Source organism: Phodopus roborovskii, unplaced genomic scaffold (assembly GCF_943737965.1).
Source record: "Phodopus roborovskii unplaced genomic scaffold, PHOROB, whole genome shotgun sequence".
NCBI lineage: Eukaryota > Metazoa > Chordata > Mammalia > Rodentia > Cricetidae > Phodopus > Phodopus roborovskii.
Window position 1 is genome coordinate 42,403 of NW_026125486.1, and position 17,449 is coordinate 59,851.

General features: G+C 42.9%; 1 protein-coding gene across 1 annotated transcript; it reads right to left on the bottom strand.

The window, feature by feature from the left end:
- Nucleotides 1–1,624: 1,624 nt before the first annotated feature.
- On the bottom strand, nt 1,625–15,989 carry LOC127215593 (immunoglobulin alpha Fc receptor). The gene is made up of 5 exons (XM_051175998.1): nt 15,888–15,989; nt 15,087–15,119; nt 9,378–9,659; nt 4,435–4,722; nt 1,625–2,026 (listed from the first exon to the last, which is right to left on the bottom strand). The coding sequence occupies exons 1-5, from the start codon at nt 15,919–15,921 to the stop codon at nt 1,863–1,865; spliced, it is 801 nt and encodes a 266-aa protein (XP_051031955.1). The 5' UTR covers nt 15,922–15,989; the 3' UTR covers nt 1,625–1,862.
- Between the last annotated feature and the right edge of the window lie 1,460 nt (nt 15,990–17,449).

The following is a 17,449-nucleotide window of genomic DNA, read 5'->3' on the forward strand; positions in this document are numbered from 1 at the left end:
GCTGCGGTGATAAGTTACCCTGGGGGGGGGGTTGCCGTGATAAGTTACCCTGGGGAGGAGGGAACCACCTAGGGGAGAGATGGCTTATTTGGCTAACAGCTCCACATTAAATTCCATTACTGCTGGAGTATCAAGGCAGGAATTCACACCCTATTTTCTCAAACTTGTAATTTATTATATTTTTGGTTGTGGGCCTAACCTTGAATGGCTATTTCTCCAGTCCTCATAATTCCTGTAATGGTATAAATGTTCGAATAATTTATTTTGGATTTTAGCCAGTTTTATTAGCATGTAGTTCCACCGGATGCTCTCCTCTCTGAGTCCTGCCAGCAAGAGAGCGTTCCCAGGCTCCTCCTCAGACCTCCTTCCACAGGTCACTTCCGCCCCTGGCTCCACCCCCAATGGGCGTGGTCAGTGCCACAGAAGGAGACAAAGTGAATATCCCACTACACACATGGAATTCTCAAACAGTAAAAACAAAAATATAAAAAAGAAGTATAAACATTCTCCATGGAGGGATACTCCCTTAACCTAGAGCAAGAGGGAGGTCCTAGTCTCTACTTCAAATGACTTGACAGATTTTGTTGACCCCCTCCTGGAAGGCATCACCCTCCCTGTGGAGTGGGGGGGGGGAAGGGAGGGCAGGAGAGGGAACTTGGATCAATATGTAAAATAAGAAAAAAATAAACATATATATCTGTGATTAAAAAAAAAAAAGAATAAAGAAGAAATCTGAGAAAGAAAAGAGGTCCAAGCCTGCTGGAGCCTGAAGGGGCAGGAAGTTTGTGGCATTGGTGCCTAAAGAAAGAAAGACTCGTGGTTTCAGTTACTCAGGAGAGTGTTGGTCTTTCCTGTTCTAATCTAATATTTGTCTAACCCCAAAGAAGCCTAGTGTAAAAGAGAAAGATCTAATCTAAGAAGCATTGTAAATAAAGGCCAAACTATATACCAAATGGGATAGCAAATACAATGACAAAGAGGAATAAGGAACTTTTGTCTTAATTTTCAGGATTCTCCTGACCCCACTTACTCAGAGCAGCATACAAAGCCATAATCACACATCATCAATCTATACTCACATGTTGCTTCCAACATAGAACCAAACCAGGCCCCCTGAACACGTGTGTCAGCTATGAGGACTGGGCAGTCTATGGGGCCTCTGGCAGTGGAACCAGGATGTATCCCTGGTGCACGAATGAACTTTAGGAGCCCATTCCCCATGGAGGTATACTCCCTTAACCTAGAGTCATGGGGGAGGGCTTAGGCCCTACCACAAATGACTTAATAGATTTTGATAATCTCTCATGGAAGGCCTCACCCTCCCTGGGGAGTGGATGGGAGGATGGGATGTGGGGGATGGTGGGGGTATGGGAGGGAGGGGAAACTGGAATTGATATGTAAAATAAGAAAAAATATTAAATAATAATAATAATGAAACATAATCTGAATACTAACCAATAGAGAAGAAATAGCTCAGTTCCACCTAGGGTCTGATAATTCCATATACTAGTTAATTTTATTTTTGTCTTGAAAGAAAGGAACGCAAGGCTAATTCTGATGTTTTCAGAGAGAGTAGTTTATTATGGCAGGAAAGTCTGTAATAGGAACAGCTCCACAGGGAGTGCAGAGTGGCAGGGAGCTAGATGGGACCCTGAAGTGAGTATAACCTTCGAAGGGTAGCCTCCTGGGGACAATATATGTCACATCTCTCCAAACAGCACCGTCTTCTGGGGAGTGAATGCTCAAACACACAAGCCTGTGACCGGCACTTTTCACTCACACCTTACATTCTGCAGGTGGACCCAAGCTTCTAACGGCTTTTCCTTTTTGTAAGATGCATCCCCACCTGTATCTTCCAGTGTTTATCCACTCCATCCCGGTGCAGCCAATTCCCAGCAGTCTTCCTTGTGTGGCACCCTGTGGCCGTTCCAATATTCAGCTAGTATCACCAAGACGACCACAAGGATCAACCCTGCCATACCCATCCGGATAGAATTCTCCATCACATAGTCTTGCTTCTTGGAGTCTAGAGACGTAAGGGAAAGAAACAGGCAAGTGTTGGCCATGGTCCATTCAATACCAATCCTACATCCTTGATGTAGGAGGGACTCATGCTCCTGTCTCTGTGCCAAAATGTGATCCTAGCCCTTTTAAAATGAGCACATACATTTACAGGTGCCACGCTTTTAGGGTGTGTAAGATAGAGGGAGGCCAAAGGTGAGAAATTGTGTTTTTCAAGAAAGGAGTTGATTATGGGGAGTTTGTCCTCCTTTGTCTTTCTCACCTTTGACCACTCAACTTTATTTCTTCAACACCTCTCTATGTCGGAAGCTCTGAACTTTTCTCTTTGTGCTTTCCTCACTCTACATAACAACTATGTGGCAAAATAGACACACAGTCACCACTACCTGGGAGATTTAAGGTAAATTTAGCTAAATGTTATCTCAAAATGACCCTTGCGATGGAGCCAATTGCTTTATGCTCTGCCCCTCAACTTCCTTCCAACTTCTCATCTCCAATTATATAGGCAATGGTGATCAGTGAACTACTTATTTTTTTCATGTGTTAGACTGTCTTTATCTTTATAAACCTGTTCTCCCCATGATTGCAATGTAATATGAAAGTTTATAATGTTCAGAAAAATTAAATGCTTACTACTTCCCTGGAAAAGAGGGGTTTATTTAGCATGCATGAGTTAGTGAGACTCTATCTCAGAAAAGCAAAAGGATTCTATTACCTAGATTTTTTTTTCCTTTTATCATTATCATGATGATTAGTTTGGTTGAGTTCGTTAGTCCTTTTACTTAGAGCAAGCAGATCCTGTATCTTGTTTTAGAAACCACCTCCCATGTCAGGGTCAAGATTACTCTCTTCTGTGGTCTCCAATAGAAGGATATCTTTTGCAGTTAGGCGTCCAGTCCATTGGGAGTGTGCTCTTGTTTAATTCTCCTGTACCGAGACCCAGTTGTCTCCATACTACTAATGGAAAAAAAACCTATCTAGCTTTACAACATCGAAATGCACAGCTATCACACTGCATAGCTGATAGCATGAGAGGGATAATGACACTTTTTTTCAGAAGATGGGTATGAGATATGGAAAGAGGTCAACCCACTCAGGTGGCAGCAACTAATTTTCTCTGCCTGAATTCTCTCCTCCTTTCTTTTCCCTCCTTCAGGTATAGTGTCATATGTCAGCCACATGGTAAATGAGTCCTATGATTCAGTCTTTATAGGGAGTCACTCCCAGTGGATTCCGAAAGTGAGTTTAAGGACTGCTAGTCACTAAGACTACAAATAAAAAAAGATGCACTAGAGTAGACTGTGTTTGGATCTTCCATTTCAACATGGATCCCTCATAAGTGATTCTGAATGTTGGGCCTTTCCTTTATAAATAGATCAGGGAGCTGGAGAGGTGATCCAGTAGTTAACACCATTTGCTGCAAAGATACCCAGCCTACAATCCACAACCCCAAAGAAGCTAGAACCCTCTTCCAGAAACAGATGGAAGCAGATGCAGAAATCTACAACTAACCAATGGGCTGAGCTCCTGGAGTACAATCAAAGAGAGGGAGGAGAGATAATGTGAACAAAGGGGTCAAGACCATGATGGGGAAACCCACAGAATCAGCTGACCCAAGCTAGTGAGAGATCACTGACTCAGACCTGACAAATGGGGAACCTTCATAAGACTGAACTAGATTCCCTTAATATATAGGCGACAGTAGTGTGGCTGGGACAATATATAAGGCCACTGGAAGTGGGTCCAAGACCTATCACTAATTGCAAAAACTGACTTATTGGAGCCCATCCTATATGGAGAGATACCTTGCCCAGCCTAGACACAGGGGTGTGTGTGTGTCGGGGGGGTGGGGAGGTGTCTTGGTTCTGCCTCAATGAGATGATGGGACAGACTTAGTAGACTTCCTAGGGGAGGCCTTACCCTCTCCAATGAGTAGATGGGAATTGGAGGGGAGTGGGAGGAGAGGAAGGAGGGGGAACTTGGATTGGAGTGTAAAAAATAAATTAATGAAAACTGCTGACTTGGAGAGGTCCCAAGTTCAGTTTCCTGCATTCACATTGGGTCATTCAGAATCATCTGTAAATTCAGTTCCAGGGAATCTGTCACCCTCCTCTGGCCCCTACCAGCACCATGCACGCACGCACGCACGCACGCACACACACACACACACACACACACACACACAGAGAGAGAGAGAGAGAGAGAGAGAGAGAGATAAAATAAATCTTTAAAAATAGATCACGGGTTTCTGAAGGGTGTTCTGGAAGACTTCAGAGAATAATGTGAAAGATTAGTGTGGAGTAAGCGAGAAACCCCTTTCTCTCCACGCTCCTCAGGACAGCGCGTTTCTATTGCCATACTCATCTTACATTTCCACCCAGAGGACAAAGAGCTGGGCTGTGACGCATCTACCTGTGACACTGAGCTCCAGGGCATCACTGGGGGCCGACCACACGTACGGGCTTCTGCTGTGCCATCCATAGCACCGGTAGCTACCGGCAAAGTCAGGGTGCACAGGCCCGAGGATGAAGTTGCCTTGATATCCTTCATGCTGCTGCTGTGGCCAGGACGTGTCTCCCTCCTTGGCCAGTGAAAATCTGTTGAACAGGTTGTGTGCTGACCTACACTGGAAGGAGATGTTTTCTCCTGGTTTCAGCACGTGGCTTTGATCTGCGGAGAGGATGGGTTTGTCGTACACGCCTGAAAGAGAAGACAGTGAGCTATTAACAAAGTTTTGTTCAAAATTATTATCAGGGTCTGGGTGTGGGGGCAATGAATGGGTCTGCTCTTCCAGAGTCACAACTGTTTTTAAATCCAGGATTTGATGCCCCCTTCTGGCTTCCAAGAGAACTACACCCACATGGTGCACAAGCAAAAATTCGTATGTGGAAAATAATAATGATTAAGAAAGATTCAGTTGATGTGTTGGTGAGATGGCTCAGCAGTTAAGAGCACTGGCTGCTCTTTCAGAGATCCTGAGTTTGATTTCCAGAACCCACATGGTGGCTCACAACCATCTGTAATTATGGTCTGAAGTCTGAGTTTCTATTCCGCAGGGTCTCACAGCTGATTAGCCCCATAAAGCATACAGAGGCATATTAATTATAAACTGTTTGGCTAATGGCTTAGGCTTCTTATTGGCTAGCTCTCTCTTAATTATTAAATTATGATGTGTATCTGTTAGACTATGTATTGCCACGAGGCTGTGGCTTACCCATAAGCTGGCATGTTACTCCTTCGGCGGCTACATGGTGTCTCTCTGGCAGCTCCTCTCTGCCTCCCTCTCTCCTGAATGCTCCTCATCTGGTAGCCTCGCCTGCCTGGCTACTGGTCAATCAGTGTTTTATTCATCAACCAATAAGAGAAACATATATACAGAAGAACATCTCCCATCGGTCGTCCCATGGGATCTGATTCCCTCTTCTAACTTGCAGATATATGTTCAGATAAAACACTCATAGGCATAAATAAATAAATCTTTTAAGGAGAAAAAAACATTCGGTTAGTAAATTGACTAAAAGGTGCTCTCTTTTACTTGCCCCCTGAACATGGGTATCAGTTAGAAGGCCTGGGCAATCTAAGGGACCTCTGACAGTGGAACCAGGATGTATCCCTGGTGCACAAAAGGACTTTGGGAGCACATTCCCCATGGAGGGATACTCCCTTAACCTAGAGACAGGAGAGAAGGCTTAGGCCCTACTCCAAATGACTTGACAGATTTTATTGATCCCTCCTGGAAGGCCTCATCCTCCCTGTGGAGTGTGTGTGTGGGGAATGGGATGGGAGGGGGGCCAGGGGGCATGGGAGGGAGGGAGAGGGAACTGGGATCAATATGTATAATAATAATAATAATAAAAGAAAAGGAAAGAAACCACTTGCAGCCAGGCATTATGGTTTGCGAATGTAATCTCATCATTTGGTAGGTGAGGTAGGAAAGTTACAAGTGAAGGTACTGAGTGAGACTCTGTCTCAACAAGTAAAAAAGTTATGGAATCAACTCTATGTCTGTCTGGGGCATGTGGTGTACAATGGGGTTGTTTCCAACCACAAAGACAAAAGTATGTCATTGGTAGGAAAATGGGTACACCTCGGGATTATTGTATTAAGTATATTAAAACAGATTCAGAAAAAGAATCACATTTTTTCTCTCATTTGTGGGTCATAGACTTTTATATAGATACATAAATTAATGTATGACTATAATATATGATAAGAGAGGCAATGCTAAATACACCAGCCCCCCAAAAACCCAATAAGAATGAAAGCAAATTTATCATTTGTTATGGGGATTGAATCCAGTGCCTCATGTGTAAGAAGCAACACCATCCTACTTTTTATGTATTGACTTTTTAAAAAAAGTTTAAAGATTTAAAAAAAAATTTAAACATAATTTTTATTGATTCTTTGCGAAATTCCCATCATGCATTATAATCCCACTCATTTCCCAGGCTCCCCATATTTCTCTTCTCCCTTACAGCTTCCTCTAAAAGAAAATGAAAGTATTAGTTAACAAACAACCATAAAAAAGAACTCCAAAACACTCCATTCCTCTGTCTTCCATGCCTCTCCATCACCTCTTTATTCATGTTAGTTGCACTGGGAGCTGTGGTGTGTCAGGACCCCTTTGTCCAAAGAACTTTACTTGCAATTGTTCATTGTAATATGTTGTTGGTCTGGCTCAAGGCCTCTGGCTTCTGGTAGAGCACCAACACTGACCACTCACTGTAACTCCTCTTAGGTATTCTGTGGCTCCCTGGAGTGATGGAGATCCTGCAGCTCTTATTTCACAGGACCAGTCCCTTCATGTGCCCCAGTAGGTCATGGACAGGGTAGATGTTGGGGTGGGCCAACTCAAAGCCACAAGTGGTGGCTCAGACCCCTGGCATGTATATAGCCTTTATGGTAATAGGAGCCACAGACATCAACACAGACCCTGGCTGAGGCAGACCATAGCCTCAGATATGGCTCTCTGCAGCAGCTCAGGCTTGAATGTGACCATGGCACAGGACACTGAGATTAGGATGGTCCCGGTCGCAGCATGGTTCTCAGACACCAACATGGTCTCAGGTGGTGACCCAGATGCTGGGGCATCTTCACGGTCTTCAGTGGTCACAGGAGCCATGCACATCTATTCCAGCTGCTGTAGGGCTGTAGACCCAGATGTGGCCCTTGGTAGAAGCCCGACCAGATATCACCATGGCTTTGGGTGGCAGTTTAGCGGCTTCCTTACCGCCTTTGCTCTTCCAGCTCTTCTTCTCTTACGGCACGTGAACTGCTCTGCACCTCTTTCTCCCCCATAAAGTTGCCTTGAGCTACTGAGGGGGTGGCGAGCTATGGGTGTGTTCCACCTGCTCAGGTTGAGCAGGGCTGAGTGGGCTTGGGGGCCAATTTCTTTTTTATTTTAAATGTACTTAGGTTTTGAGATGGGGTCTTGAAATGTAACTCAGGTTGGCTTTGAACTCATGATCCTTCTGTCTCAGCTTCTTGAGTGCTGGGATCACTGGTGTATACCAACACACTCAGCTTTTCCTCCCCGCTCTACCCCTCTCCTCCTCTCCCTCTTCTTTCCCCTCCCCTCCCATTTCCACTCCTCTCTTCTCTTCTGTGATCTTCTCCTCTATCCTTTCCTTCCTTTTCCTCTCTCTGTTTCTTTCAGCTCACTCTCATGTAGCCAGGGCCAATCCCAAATTATGTGTGAAGCAATGGATGGCCTACAACTTCTATTTCTCCTGCTTTCACATATGGGATTATTGGATTCCTAATGTGGCTTATTCACATGTGGCTCATTTTTAAAACTACAGAGGCTTTGTGTGCTTATCATCTATACCATGATGTGCATCTATCATGTACACCATGATGTTGGATACATGCACATATTGTATAATGACTAGTTGGAGTGTCACCTCACACAATTATTATTTTTTTATGTAGAAAGAACAGTTGAAATACAACATGCACTGATGGGAGGTGTCATTCTGTAAATATGTTTCTCTTGTTGGTTAATGAATAAAGCACTGTTGGCCAATAGGAAAGCAAGATAGGTGGGACTAAGAGACAAGGAGGATTCCGGAAGGAGTAGGGAGGAGCTTCAAGATGGCGGATGGAGAGAGAACACCAGCCCCTCTATCCAGTAAGATAAGACCATGTGGAAATAATTAGATTAATAGAAATGGGTTAATATTTAAGACAGATCTGGCCAATAAGGAATTAGTAACAGCCCAACAGCTTTATATCTAATACAGCATCTCTGTGCATTATTTGGGACTGGTGGGACCAGACTGGCGGGGGAAAACAACTCATAACAATGCACCACCCCTGGTTTTCTTATAATGACCCTATGAGAACAGGGTCAGACAATTTCTAAGAATGGGAAGTCCCAGAAATTATTTGCCTGTACTTTTTCAAGACCACAAAGTCTATCAAAACCAAGAGAGAACTAAATGCAACATGAGATCTTACAAGGGGTCCTAGAGTAGATAAAGGCCATTAGTTGGCAATGAAGGAACCCTGAATATGCTTTAGATATCAGCCAAGAGAATTCTTGGTCTTTTCAGTCTTCAACATCTCAGTTTTTTGTTTTTTTTGTGAACCTAAAGCTATCCTAACAATGTGGGAGGTGGTGAGGATCTGGGGAGAACTGAGAGAGGAAAAGGAATATGATAAGAAATGTTATGTGAAAACAATTAAAAAATATAAAAATATCAACACCATTGAATGCGGAGACTCACAGCTGCCCAAGACACAGAGATTAATTATAGTTGTTGACCCAGACATACCAAAGACATTTATATCATCCTTGTCTAAGACCTAGTCAACACTGCCCATAGGTGAACAGGAAGTATATAAAAGTCAGAAGACAGGGCGAGGACCAGTAAATGCCATTCTCTAGACTTGACAGAACCTCCACAATTATTAACATACGGCTGTAATTACCTGCATTGGGCCCACATGAGAGCAACCCTGTCAGTGATAAGTCAAGGAAGTAGGGGAGTTGGGCGACGAGGGAGTGATCAAGGGGTCCTATCCTTTGTGATGGAATTACTGGCTATTGATAGACTCTGGGAGAAGGGGGGAATTGATCCCTTTAGTTGTGTACCTACTGCTGAGCCCACCAGGCTCCAGAGGACACATTTATACCCTTAGTAATAGGAATTACCCTTATAATCTCAGTGGGTCATGAAACAAAACAAATAGAAGTGGTCAGTATGCAGTTGTGTACATTGTATGAAATTATCTACTAATGAATGTAATTAACAAAAAAAAAATGAAAACAACAACCCCCCACCCTCACAAAGTCTGCTAAAATGAAGACAAAATAAGTAGCGGAAGGCCAGGCTCCCAAGGCGTCTCCTTACCTGTCACCACCAGTTCCAGGGGTTTGCTCTTTTCTGACCAGTGGTACTTCTTCCTATACTGACACTGATAACATCCTGCCGTGGTTGTGTTCATGTGGTTGATGATGAATTCGGCTTCTCTCTGAAATCCCATTCTATACTCTATAACTATGGGTGTGGAGTTTTTCATCAAGGACAGCTGATACAGGAAGGCTTCGGGCGTTCCCTGGCAGATGATCCTCACAGACCCATTCCAGGGAACCACAGTACTTGTGGCAGCGGATATTATGGGAGTGGGAAATTCTGAAAGGAAGCAGAGCCCAAGCTCAGATGGCTTGAAGAAGCTGTTGTATTCCATCTGCGTTGGGGGGCATGAGTTAGACTGCAAAGGACCTGTAACCATTTCATTTAAAAACAGTATGGTGGGTGTCTGGAGATAAATCTCAGCTGATAAAGTGTTTGACTCGCAAGCTCTTTTTTTTAAAATAAACAATTATTTAATTTTGTTTTATGTGCATTGGTGTTTTACCTGCATGCATGTCTGTGTGAGGGTGTCAGGTCTTGGAATTACAGACAGTTGTGAACTGCCATGTTGGTGCTTGGAATCAAACCTGGATCCTCTGGAAGAGTAGCCAGTGCTCTTACTGGGCTCTCACTGGGCCTTCTGTCCAACCTCCTTGACTTGCAAGAATGAGAACCTAGCTTTGCCTCTCCAGAACTGCATAAATAACCAGGAGTGGTGGCGTGCACTTATAACTCCACTGTGGAGTCAGACACAAGCAGATTTTTGGGCTTCTGGGCCAGTCAACCTATACTAATCAGTGACCCCAGGCCAATGAGAGACCCTGCTTCAAGGAACCACACTGAATGCAGAGAATCATGGTTGCCTGTAGTGCTGAGAATTTTTGAAGGCTGCATTGTACAGCCCTCAATGTGGGCACTGAAACCACCTCCTCTAAGGCTCAGGGAACAGAATTGGAAAGTAAGAGGTGGAAGTTAGGGAGAGGAGCTGTGAAATGTGATCCTGGGGGAATGACATGGCCAGGGCAAACATATTTCACAGTAGCAGCAGCGTCTGTCAGTAATGAGCCTGCACAAGACTGGTGTTGCCAATAGCTAATGATAGACGTGAGAAGAACCCACATGGCCTCACCCATCCTTGCTGAATTATTGATTACTGATTGATTCTGAGGAAGGGGTGGGCATTATCTTCAGCTGTGTCCCATTAGTGGACCCATCCGTCCCCAATGAATACCTCCAAACCCATGGTTGCACCGAAGGCCCAGATTAAATTCAGTGGGTCACAAAACAAAAGGAAAGGCATGGCCATGTGAGAGAGACTTGTAGGAAATGAGTGGAGGGTAAGGGGGGGTGTCAACGATAAGAACTCACTACGTACATGAATGAATTTGCCAAAGAACAAATTTAAAGATTTAAAAAGATGAACAAGGTGAAGAAAAGTCAACAAGGAGTATGTCATCTGAAGGGGAAAAACAGTAATGTCCTGCTCCTGCTATATGTACATATATGTACATGCTTGTCTGAACATACATGAACACTCTTTCGAATATAATAGTTGTTGGCTGGGTGTTGGTGGTGCATGCCTTTAATCCCAGCATGCAGGAGGCAGAGGCAGGTGGATCTCTGTGAGTTTGAGGCCATCCTGGAAAGGCTCCAAATCAATACAGAGAAACCTTGTCTCAAAAAACCAAAGATAAAAAAAAGGAAGTAGTTGTTTTGGAGTATATTTCATACATTGAAAAATTTACCGTTGGAAACAGGGTTTTACTATGTACTTTCAAGCCCACAATCCTTCTGCCTCCCAAGAATTGGGGTTATGTATATGCACCATCATGCCAGTCTTGCTTTTTAATGACTGTCAGGGTTAATTTAGTTGTATTGATTACTTTCATCACGCTGTACAATCACCACATTTTACAGTGGTTTCACAACCTCAAATAGAATTCCTGTAACCGTGAAGCAGTAACTCTCCCTTTAGTCAGCATCTGGACCTCAAATCCATTTCCTGTCTCTAAGTACCCAAATAAACAGAATTGTAAAAGAGGTGTGTGTGTGTGTGTGTGTGTGTGTGTGTGTGTATTTTACACATGCGTGCATACCTACATATCTGATAGAGGGATGAAGAATACTGTAGAACAGAGTCAGGCAACGTGGAACTGGAGTGGGCAGATCCTGATGCTGTATCCAGGACCTCTCAGGGGAGACAGAACATGCTAGCTGTCTTCCTGGCTTTCCTCATTAGTATTGACTTCTGCTCTTGAAGACTTCATTCTCAGATTTTAACTGTTACGTGGAATAGTCAACGGGCACTGAAAACCCTCAGGCGCCCTTTACCATGACATATCTGTTCTGTGGGAGAGGCTCAGTTTGTGGAACATTCCCTCTCACACAGGAAGTCCTGGGTTTGACTTTTGGTATCACAAAGCCAAACTGAAACAATACAAATACTGTATGCTCATCATTATATGTGGGTGTTTAGAAAGGTGATTTTTTTAAAATATTTATTTATTATGTATACAGTGTTCTGTCTACATGCTTTCCCTGCAGGCCAGAAGATCTCATTACAGATGGCTGTGAGCCACCATGTGGTTGCTGGGAATTGAACTCAGGACCTTTGGAAGAGAGCAGGCAGTGCTCTTAACCACTGAGCCATCTCTCCAGCCCCCTAGAAAGGTGATTTTTAAAATACCTTTTCATTTTTAAATATGTATATAATACATTTTGGTTATTTTCATCACCTCATCCCCCTCTATTCTTGCTCTGTGGCTGAATCCACTCTTGACAAGAAACCCCTTTGTACTTTGATGCCTTCTTTTGACCCACCAGTTTCAATCAGTGTTTTTTGGACATGTGTGAGAGGTTATTTAATGACATATGAGTAACTAGTGAAGAAAATGACACCTTTTTCCCAGAACCTATTAACTGCTATAGACCCACGATGAGGTTTATGACTGCATCCATGATTTCATATAGTTAAAACGGCTGAGTTATTTTATAGGTGGTCCTAACACTCAATCAGTCATTCATTTAGAAGACATTGATGGAGTACTTAACATATACCTAGCATCATAGTTTGCCCTGTAGGTAAATGGTTAAATAAACAATAGTTGTTGAAGTCAATAAATTTGACTTGAATGTTGAACGGTGGTCACTAGAGGCTCGGAAGTATAAGGGAATGAGAACAGGAAGAAGTTGAATTTGAATAATGGGCAGTTCAATAAATGAGATATTCTCTACAGAGCAGCTAGGTAATTACAGTTTTCAATAATTATTCATGTTGTGCATAAACAGGTGAGAAGAATTTATAAGTCTCCAAACACTATATAATACTAAGGTAAAAGGCAAGGACAGATATCTAATTTGTCCTGTGACTTCCACATGCATGCTGTGGTAGTTTTATATATGGACATGGAAATATTAATCTGTCTTGACCAGCACATGTGGTGTGAATGCATCTGTGTGCCACATCACATTGCACCCTACAGATGTATGCAGTTAAGATGCCAAGTACACCCATGTAGCTCTGTGATCGATCGGCAGTGTCAAGTTATAGAAAAGGAGATTGGGTGTGGGAATTCAGAAAGGGAAGTGGAGGAGGTGTGTGTAGGTAGGGTGGAGCACTGCAGAGAGAAGGAAGGGGGCATTACAGGAAAGGCTGAGAACTAGTGAGTGCAAAATGTGAAAGGTAAGCTCAGTGAAGCTGAGCATGAGTGAAGAGACAGACTCTCTGGAGAAGTAGATATAAACCAGGAAAGAAGGTGGGAGGGAACTTAGAACATTGCACCTAAGACTGATCTGAGAAGGGAGATACCTAGAATTGTAACTTTTTTTTTTTTTTTGGTTTTCTGAGGAAGGGTTTCTTTGTAGTTTTGGAGCCTGTCCTGGCACTTGCTCTGTAGACCAGGCTGGCCTTGAACTCGCAGAGATCCGCCTATCTCTGTCTCCCGAGTGCTGGGATTAAAGGCGTGCGCCAACAATGTAATTGTATTTTAAGCATACATTACTCAGTCTTTAGAAAGGTGCTGGAATTATTCATAATTGTCAGAACACAGAAACAACCTAGATGCCCCTCATCTGAAGAACGGATAAAGAAAATGTACATTTACACAATGGAGTATCACTCAGCAGTAAGAAAAACAACAAAAGTCATGAAATTTGTAGGCAAATGTATGGAACTAGAATAAATCATCCCGAGTGGGGTAACCCAGACTCAGAAAGACAAACAAGGTATGTGCTCACTCATAAATGGAGATTAGATGTAAAGCAAAGGATAACCAGGCTACAATTCACAACTCTAGAGAAGCTAGGTAAAGCGATGACCCTACACGGGACATACATGGAGGGCCCCAGGAAGGGGCAGTGATTAAGATCCCATGGGTAAACTGGGAGGGAAGTAGAGGGAAAGGGAAGGAAAGGGGATCATGAGGGGTTGAGATGGCCGAGTAGGGGGAGATAAGGAGAAGGAGAACAATGAAAGAGATATCTTGATGGAGGGAGCCATTATGGGGTTAGGGAGAAACCTGGTGCTAGGGAAATTCCCAGGAACCCTCAAGGATGACTCCAGGTAAGACTCCTAGCAAGAGTAGAGAGGATGCCTGAACTGGCCTTCCCCTGTAATCAGGTTGGTGACCACCCTGTCATCATAGAACCTGCATTCAGTAATGGATGCAGTGATCCACAGCCTAGCACTGGACCAAGCTCCTGGAGTTAAGTTGAAGAGAGGGATGAGGGATCAAATGAGCAAGAGGGGTCAAGATCACGATGGGGCAACGCACAGAGACAGCTGAACTGAACTAGTAGGAGCTCCCGGAGCCTAGACTGACAGCTGGGGAAACTTCATAGGGTCAAACTAAGCCCTCTGGATGTGGGTGCCAGATGTGTGGCTTGATCTATTTGTGGAACCCCTGGCAGTGGGAACAGGACTTACACCAGATGCATGAACTGGCTTTTTGGAGCCCATTTCCTTGCTCAGCCTTGATACAGGGGGAAGAAGCCTGGCCCTGCCTTAATTTGGTATGCCAGACTTGGTTGGTTCCCCAAGGGAGGCCTTTACCCCTTTCTAAGGATGGGATGGGGATGGGGTCAGGGGGAGATGGGAGGCATGGGTAGGGGAGGAAGGGGAAACTGGGGTTGGTATTTAAAATAAAAACTTAAAAAAGTATGCTGGAGAGAGAAGGCATGGTAGATGAGGGTTTCACAAGAACTAGGAGGCCAAATCAAGAGTTAGAGTTGCAGGACAAGCAGAATTTAGCACTATTAGCACTTGCTTTAGCTTAAGTAGATGCTTCTCTCAGTACTACTTAGGACCCAACACTGTGGTATAGTACATTAGTGTACAATAGAGCAAGGATAGACTGACTTCCTCTAAATAACTGAAGTAAAAAAAAAAAAAGACTTGATTTTGGAGCAAAAAGGGAACCAACACTCAGGAGGATGTTAAGCAAAGACAACTCATGACTTCCTCTTACGAATATTCGGTAAAACACAGGTCTTTGTTAGCACATGTAGCTAGCTAGCAGAGGCCAAGGCTGTAGCTCCAGGGTCTGGGGTCTCCTTAAAGAGATAACACAGTGATAAATAGCAGACAGTATAATGGGGCTAGAAGGGGAATTACCCTGGGCTTCAGAGTATCTTTCCATTACTCTACTCCATAGCTGCTGTGACTAGTGTCTAAGGTGTGGTGAAGGACACGACTTAGGGGACACTTACCTTCTTGTGCCCAAATGGACTGTCCCAGGAAGACTGTTGGAAGAGAACCATTGAGGAAATTTAACCTTCTAGTATCCAACCTCTGGTACAGGTCTCTCTGCATAATGAGTTATGGAGTAAATCTCTCTCTCTCTCTCTCTCTCTCTATCTATCTCTATCTCTTCTACTCTGTGTGTTTGTGTGCTCTCTGTGGGTGTATGTGTGCCTATCTATTTATCTACCTACCCCTATTATTATCTACATAACTGTTATCAATACTAATTTTTTAGTTATCTATCATCTATTACCTTTCTATTATATATGCATGCATGCATGTATGCATCTATGTGTTGATCATCTCTACCTACTCATATAGCTATCATCTATTAATTATCTTTTATCTATTATTTGCAATCTATCAATCAATCTTCCGGTTAGTTTCAGTCATTTACTTATCACCCTTTTTTCTATAGACCATCTAGTTTTGTCTGTGGTGTATCATTTCTTCGATCTAACTCTGGCTTTCACATGTATGTTTGCATATCTGTAAGACTATTTTTCCCCCCAAAATAACCAGTCTTGAGGGTTGCCCTTACATTTTCAGTCCCCCCATCTCTCTCTCCTCTCATGATGCTCAGCAGTCATCATGAAACCCCTATCTATTGTCTATGGGCTGTGGGCAAGACCCAGAGACAGAATGCTAAGGAGATTAGTCTATCCTCGGCTGCCACTTAACACCACCTAGCCTTCATGCCAAGAGAGGGTCTAGCTTTTATGGGAGTCCTGTCTTTCTTGCTAACCCATTTTCATTTCAGGACTCACCGAAACACAGGAAGGTGAAGTCCTGTGGAGCCATGTTGCTGATATGACCTCAGTCCAGTTAGCTTCCTGTCTGTGCGCATTTGCAGACAACAGACATTTGTGAAACAGTAGGACCCACAGGATTTCTAAACCTTCCGCTCCATGGGCAAAACAGTTCCTTTTTGAAAAGTTCTCAGTTCATCATGGGTGGACTCTTAGAAGAGACCAAGAACCCTGCTGTCTAAATTTCACACACAACACAATGTCTAGTAATGCTCAAATTCCATACTTTTCACCTGATCGTTAATTTTAATTTTTTTCCTGGCAGGGTTTATTACGCAATCTTGGCTTCTTTGTCAAAAATCAGGTATCCATAGGTGTATGGATTAATGTCAGGGTCTTCTACTCAGTTTCATTGATTATTGTGCCTGTTTTATGCCCAAAACAAGCTGTTTTTATTTCTATAGCTCTATAGTATAGCTTGATGGCAAGGGTGATGATGCCTCTGGAAGTTCCTTTACTATACAGGATTGTTTTGACTATCCTGGCTTTTTTGTTTATACATGTGAAATTGAGCATTTTTCTTTTGAGTTCTGTGAAGAATTGTGCACTGAATCTGTAAGACTGCCATTTTTACTGTGTTTATCCTACCTCTTCAAGAGGATGGGAGAGCTTCCCATTTTTTATACATTCTTCAATTTCTTCCTTCAGAGATTTAAAATCTTGTCATTCATGTCTTTAACTTGTTTGGTTAAAGTTACACCAAGATATTTTATGTTATCTGTGGCTATTGTAAAGGGTAATGTTTCCTTAGTTTTTTTTTAACCCATTTATCATTTGTGTATAGGATGGCAACTTATTATTATTATTATTATTATTATTATTATTATTATTTTGCATTAATCTTGTATCCTGCCACATTGCTGAAGGTGTTTATTAGCTGCAGGAGTTTCCTGGTAGAATTTTTGTTTCACTTATGTAAACTATCATATCATCTGCAAACAGCAAAAATTTGATTTCTTCCTTTCCAATGTATATTCCCTTGATCTCCTTTTGTTATCTTACAGCTCTGGCAGATATGGTGAGAGTCAGAGCCTTGTCTTGTTCCTGATTTTGGCGGAATTGCTTTGGGGTCTCTCCATTTAGTTTGATGTTGACTGGTTGCTTGCTGTATATTGCCTTTATTATGTGTAGGAATGTTCCTTTAAGGCCTTTATCATGATTTTGTCAAGGGCTGTTTTAGCTTCTAATGTGATGATCATGTGATTTTTCTTTCAGTTTGTTTATATGGTGGATTATGTTGACAGATTTTCATATGTTATACTATCCCTGCATCTGTGGGATGATGCCTACTTGATCATGGTGGATAATTTTTTTTTTTTGGTGTGTTCTTGGGTTCAGTTTGCCAGTATTTTATTGAGTATTTTTGCACCAATATTCATGAGAGAGATCCGTCTGTGATTCTCTTTCTTGTTGCATCTTTGTATGGTTTGGGTGTCAGGTGACTGTAGCCTCATAAAGAGTTTGCCCTCTTCTGGACTGCAGGCATACATGCAGACAGAGCACTATGCATATTAGATATG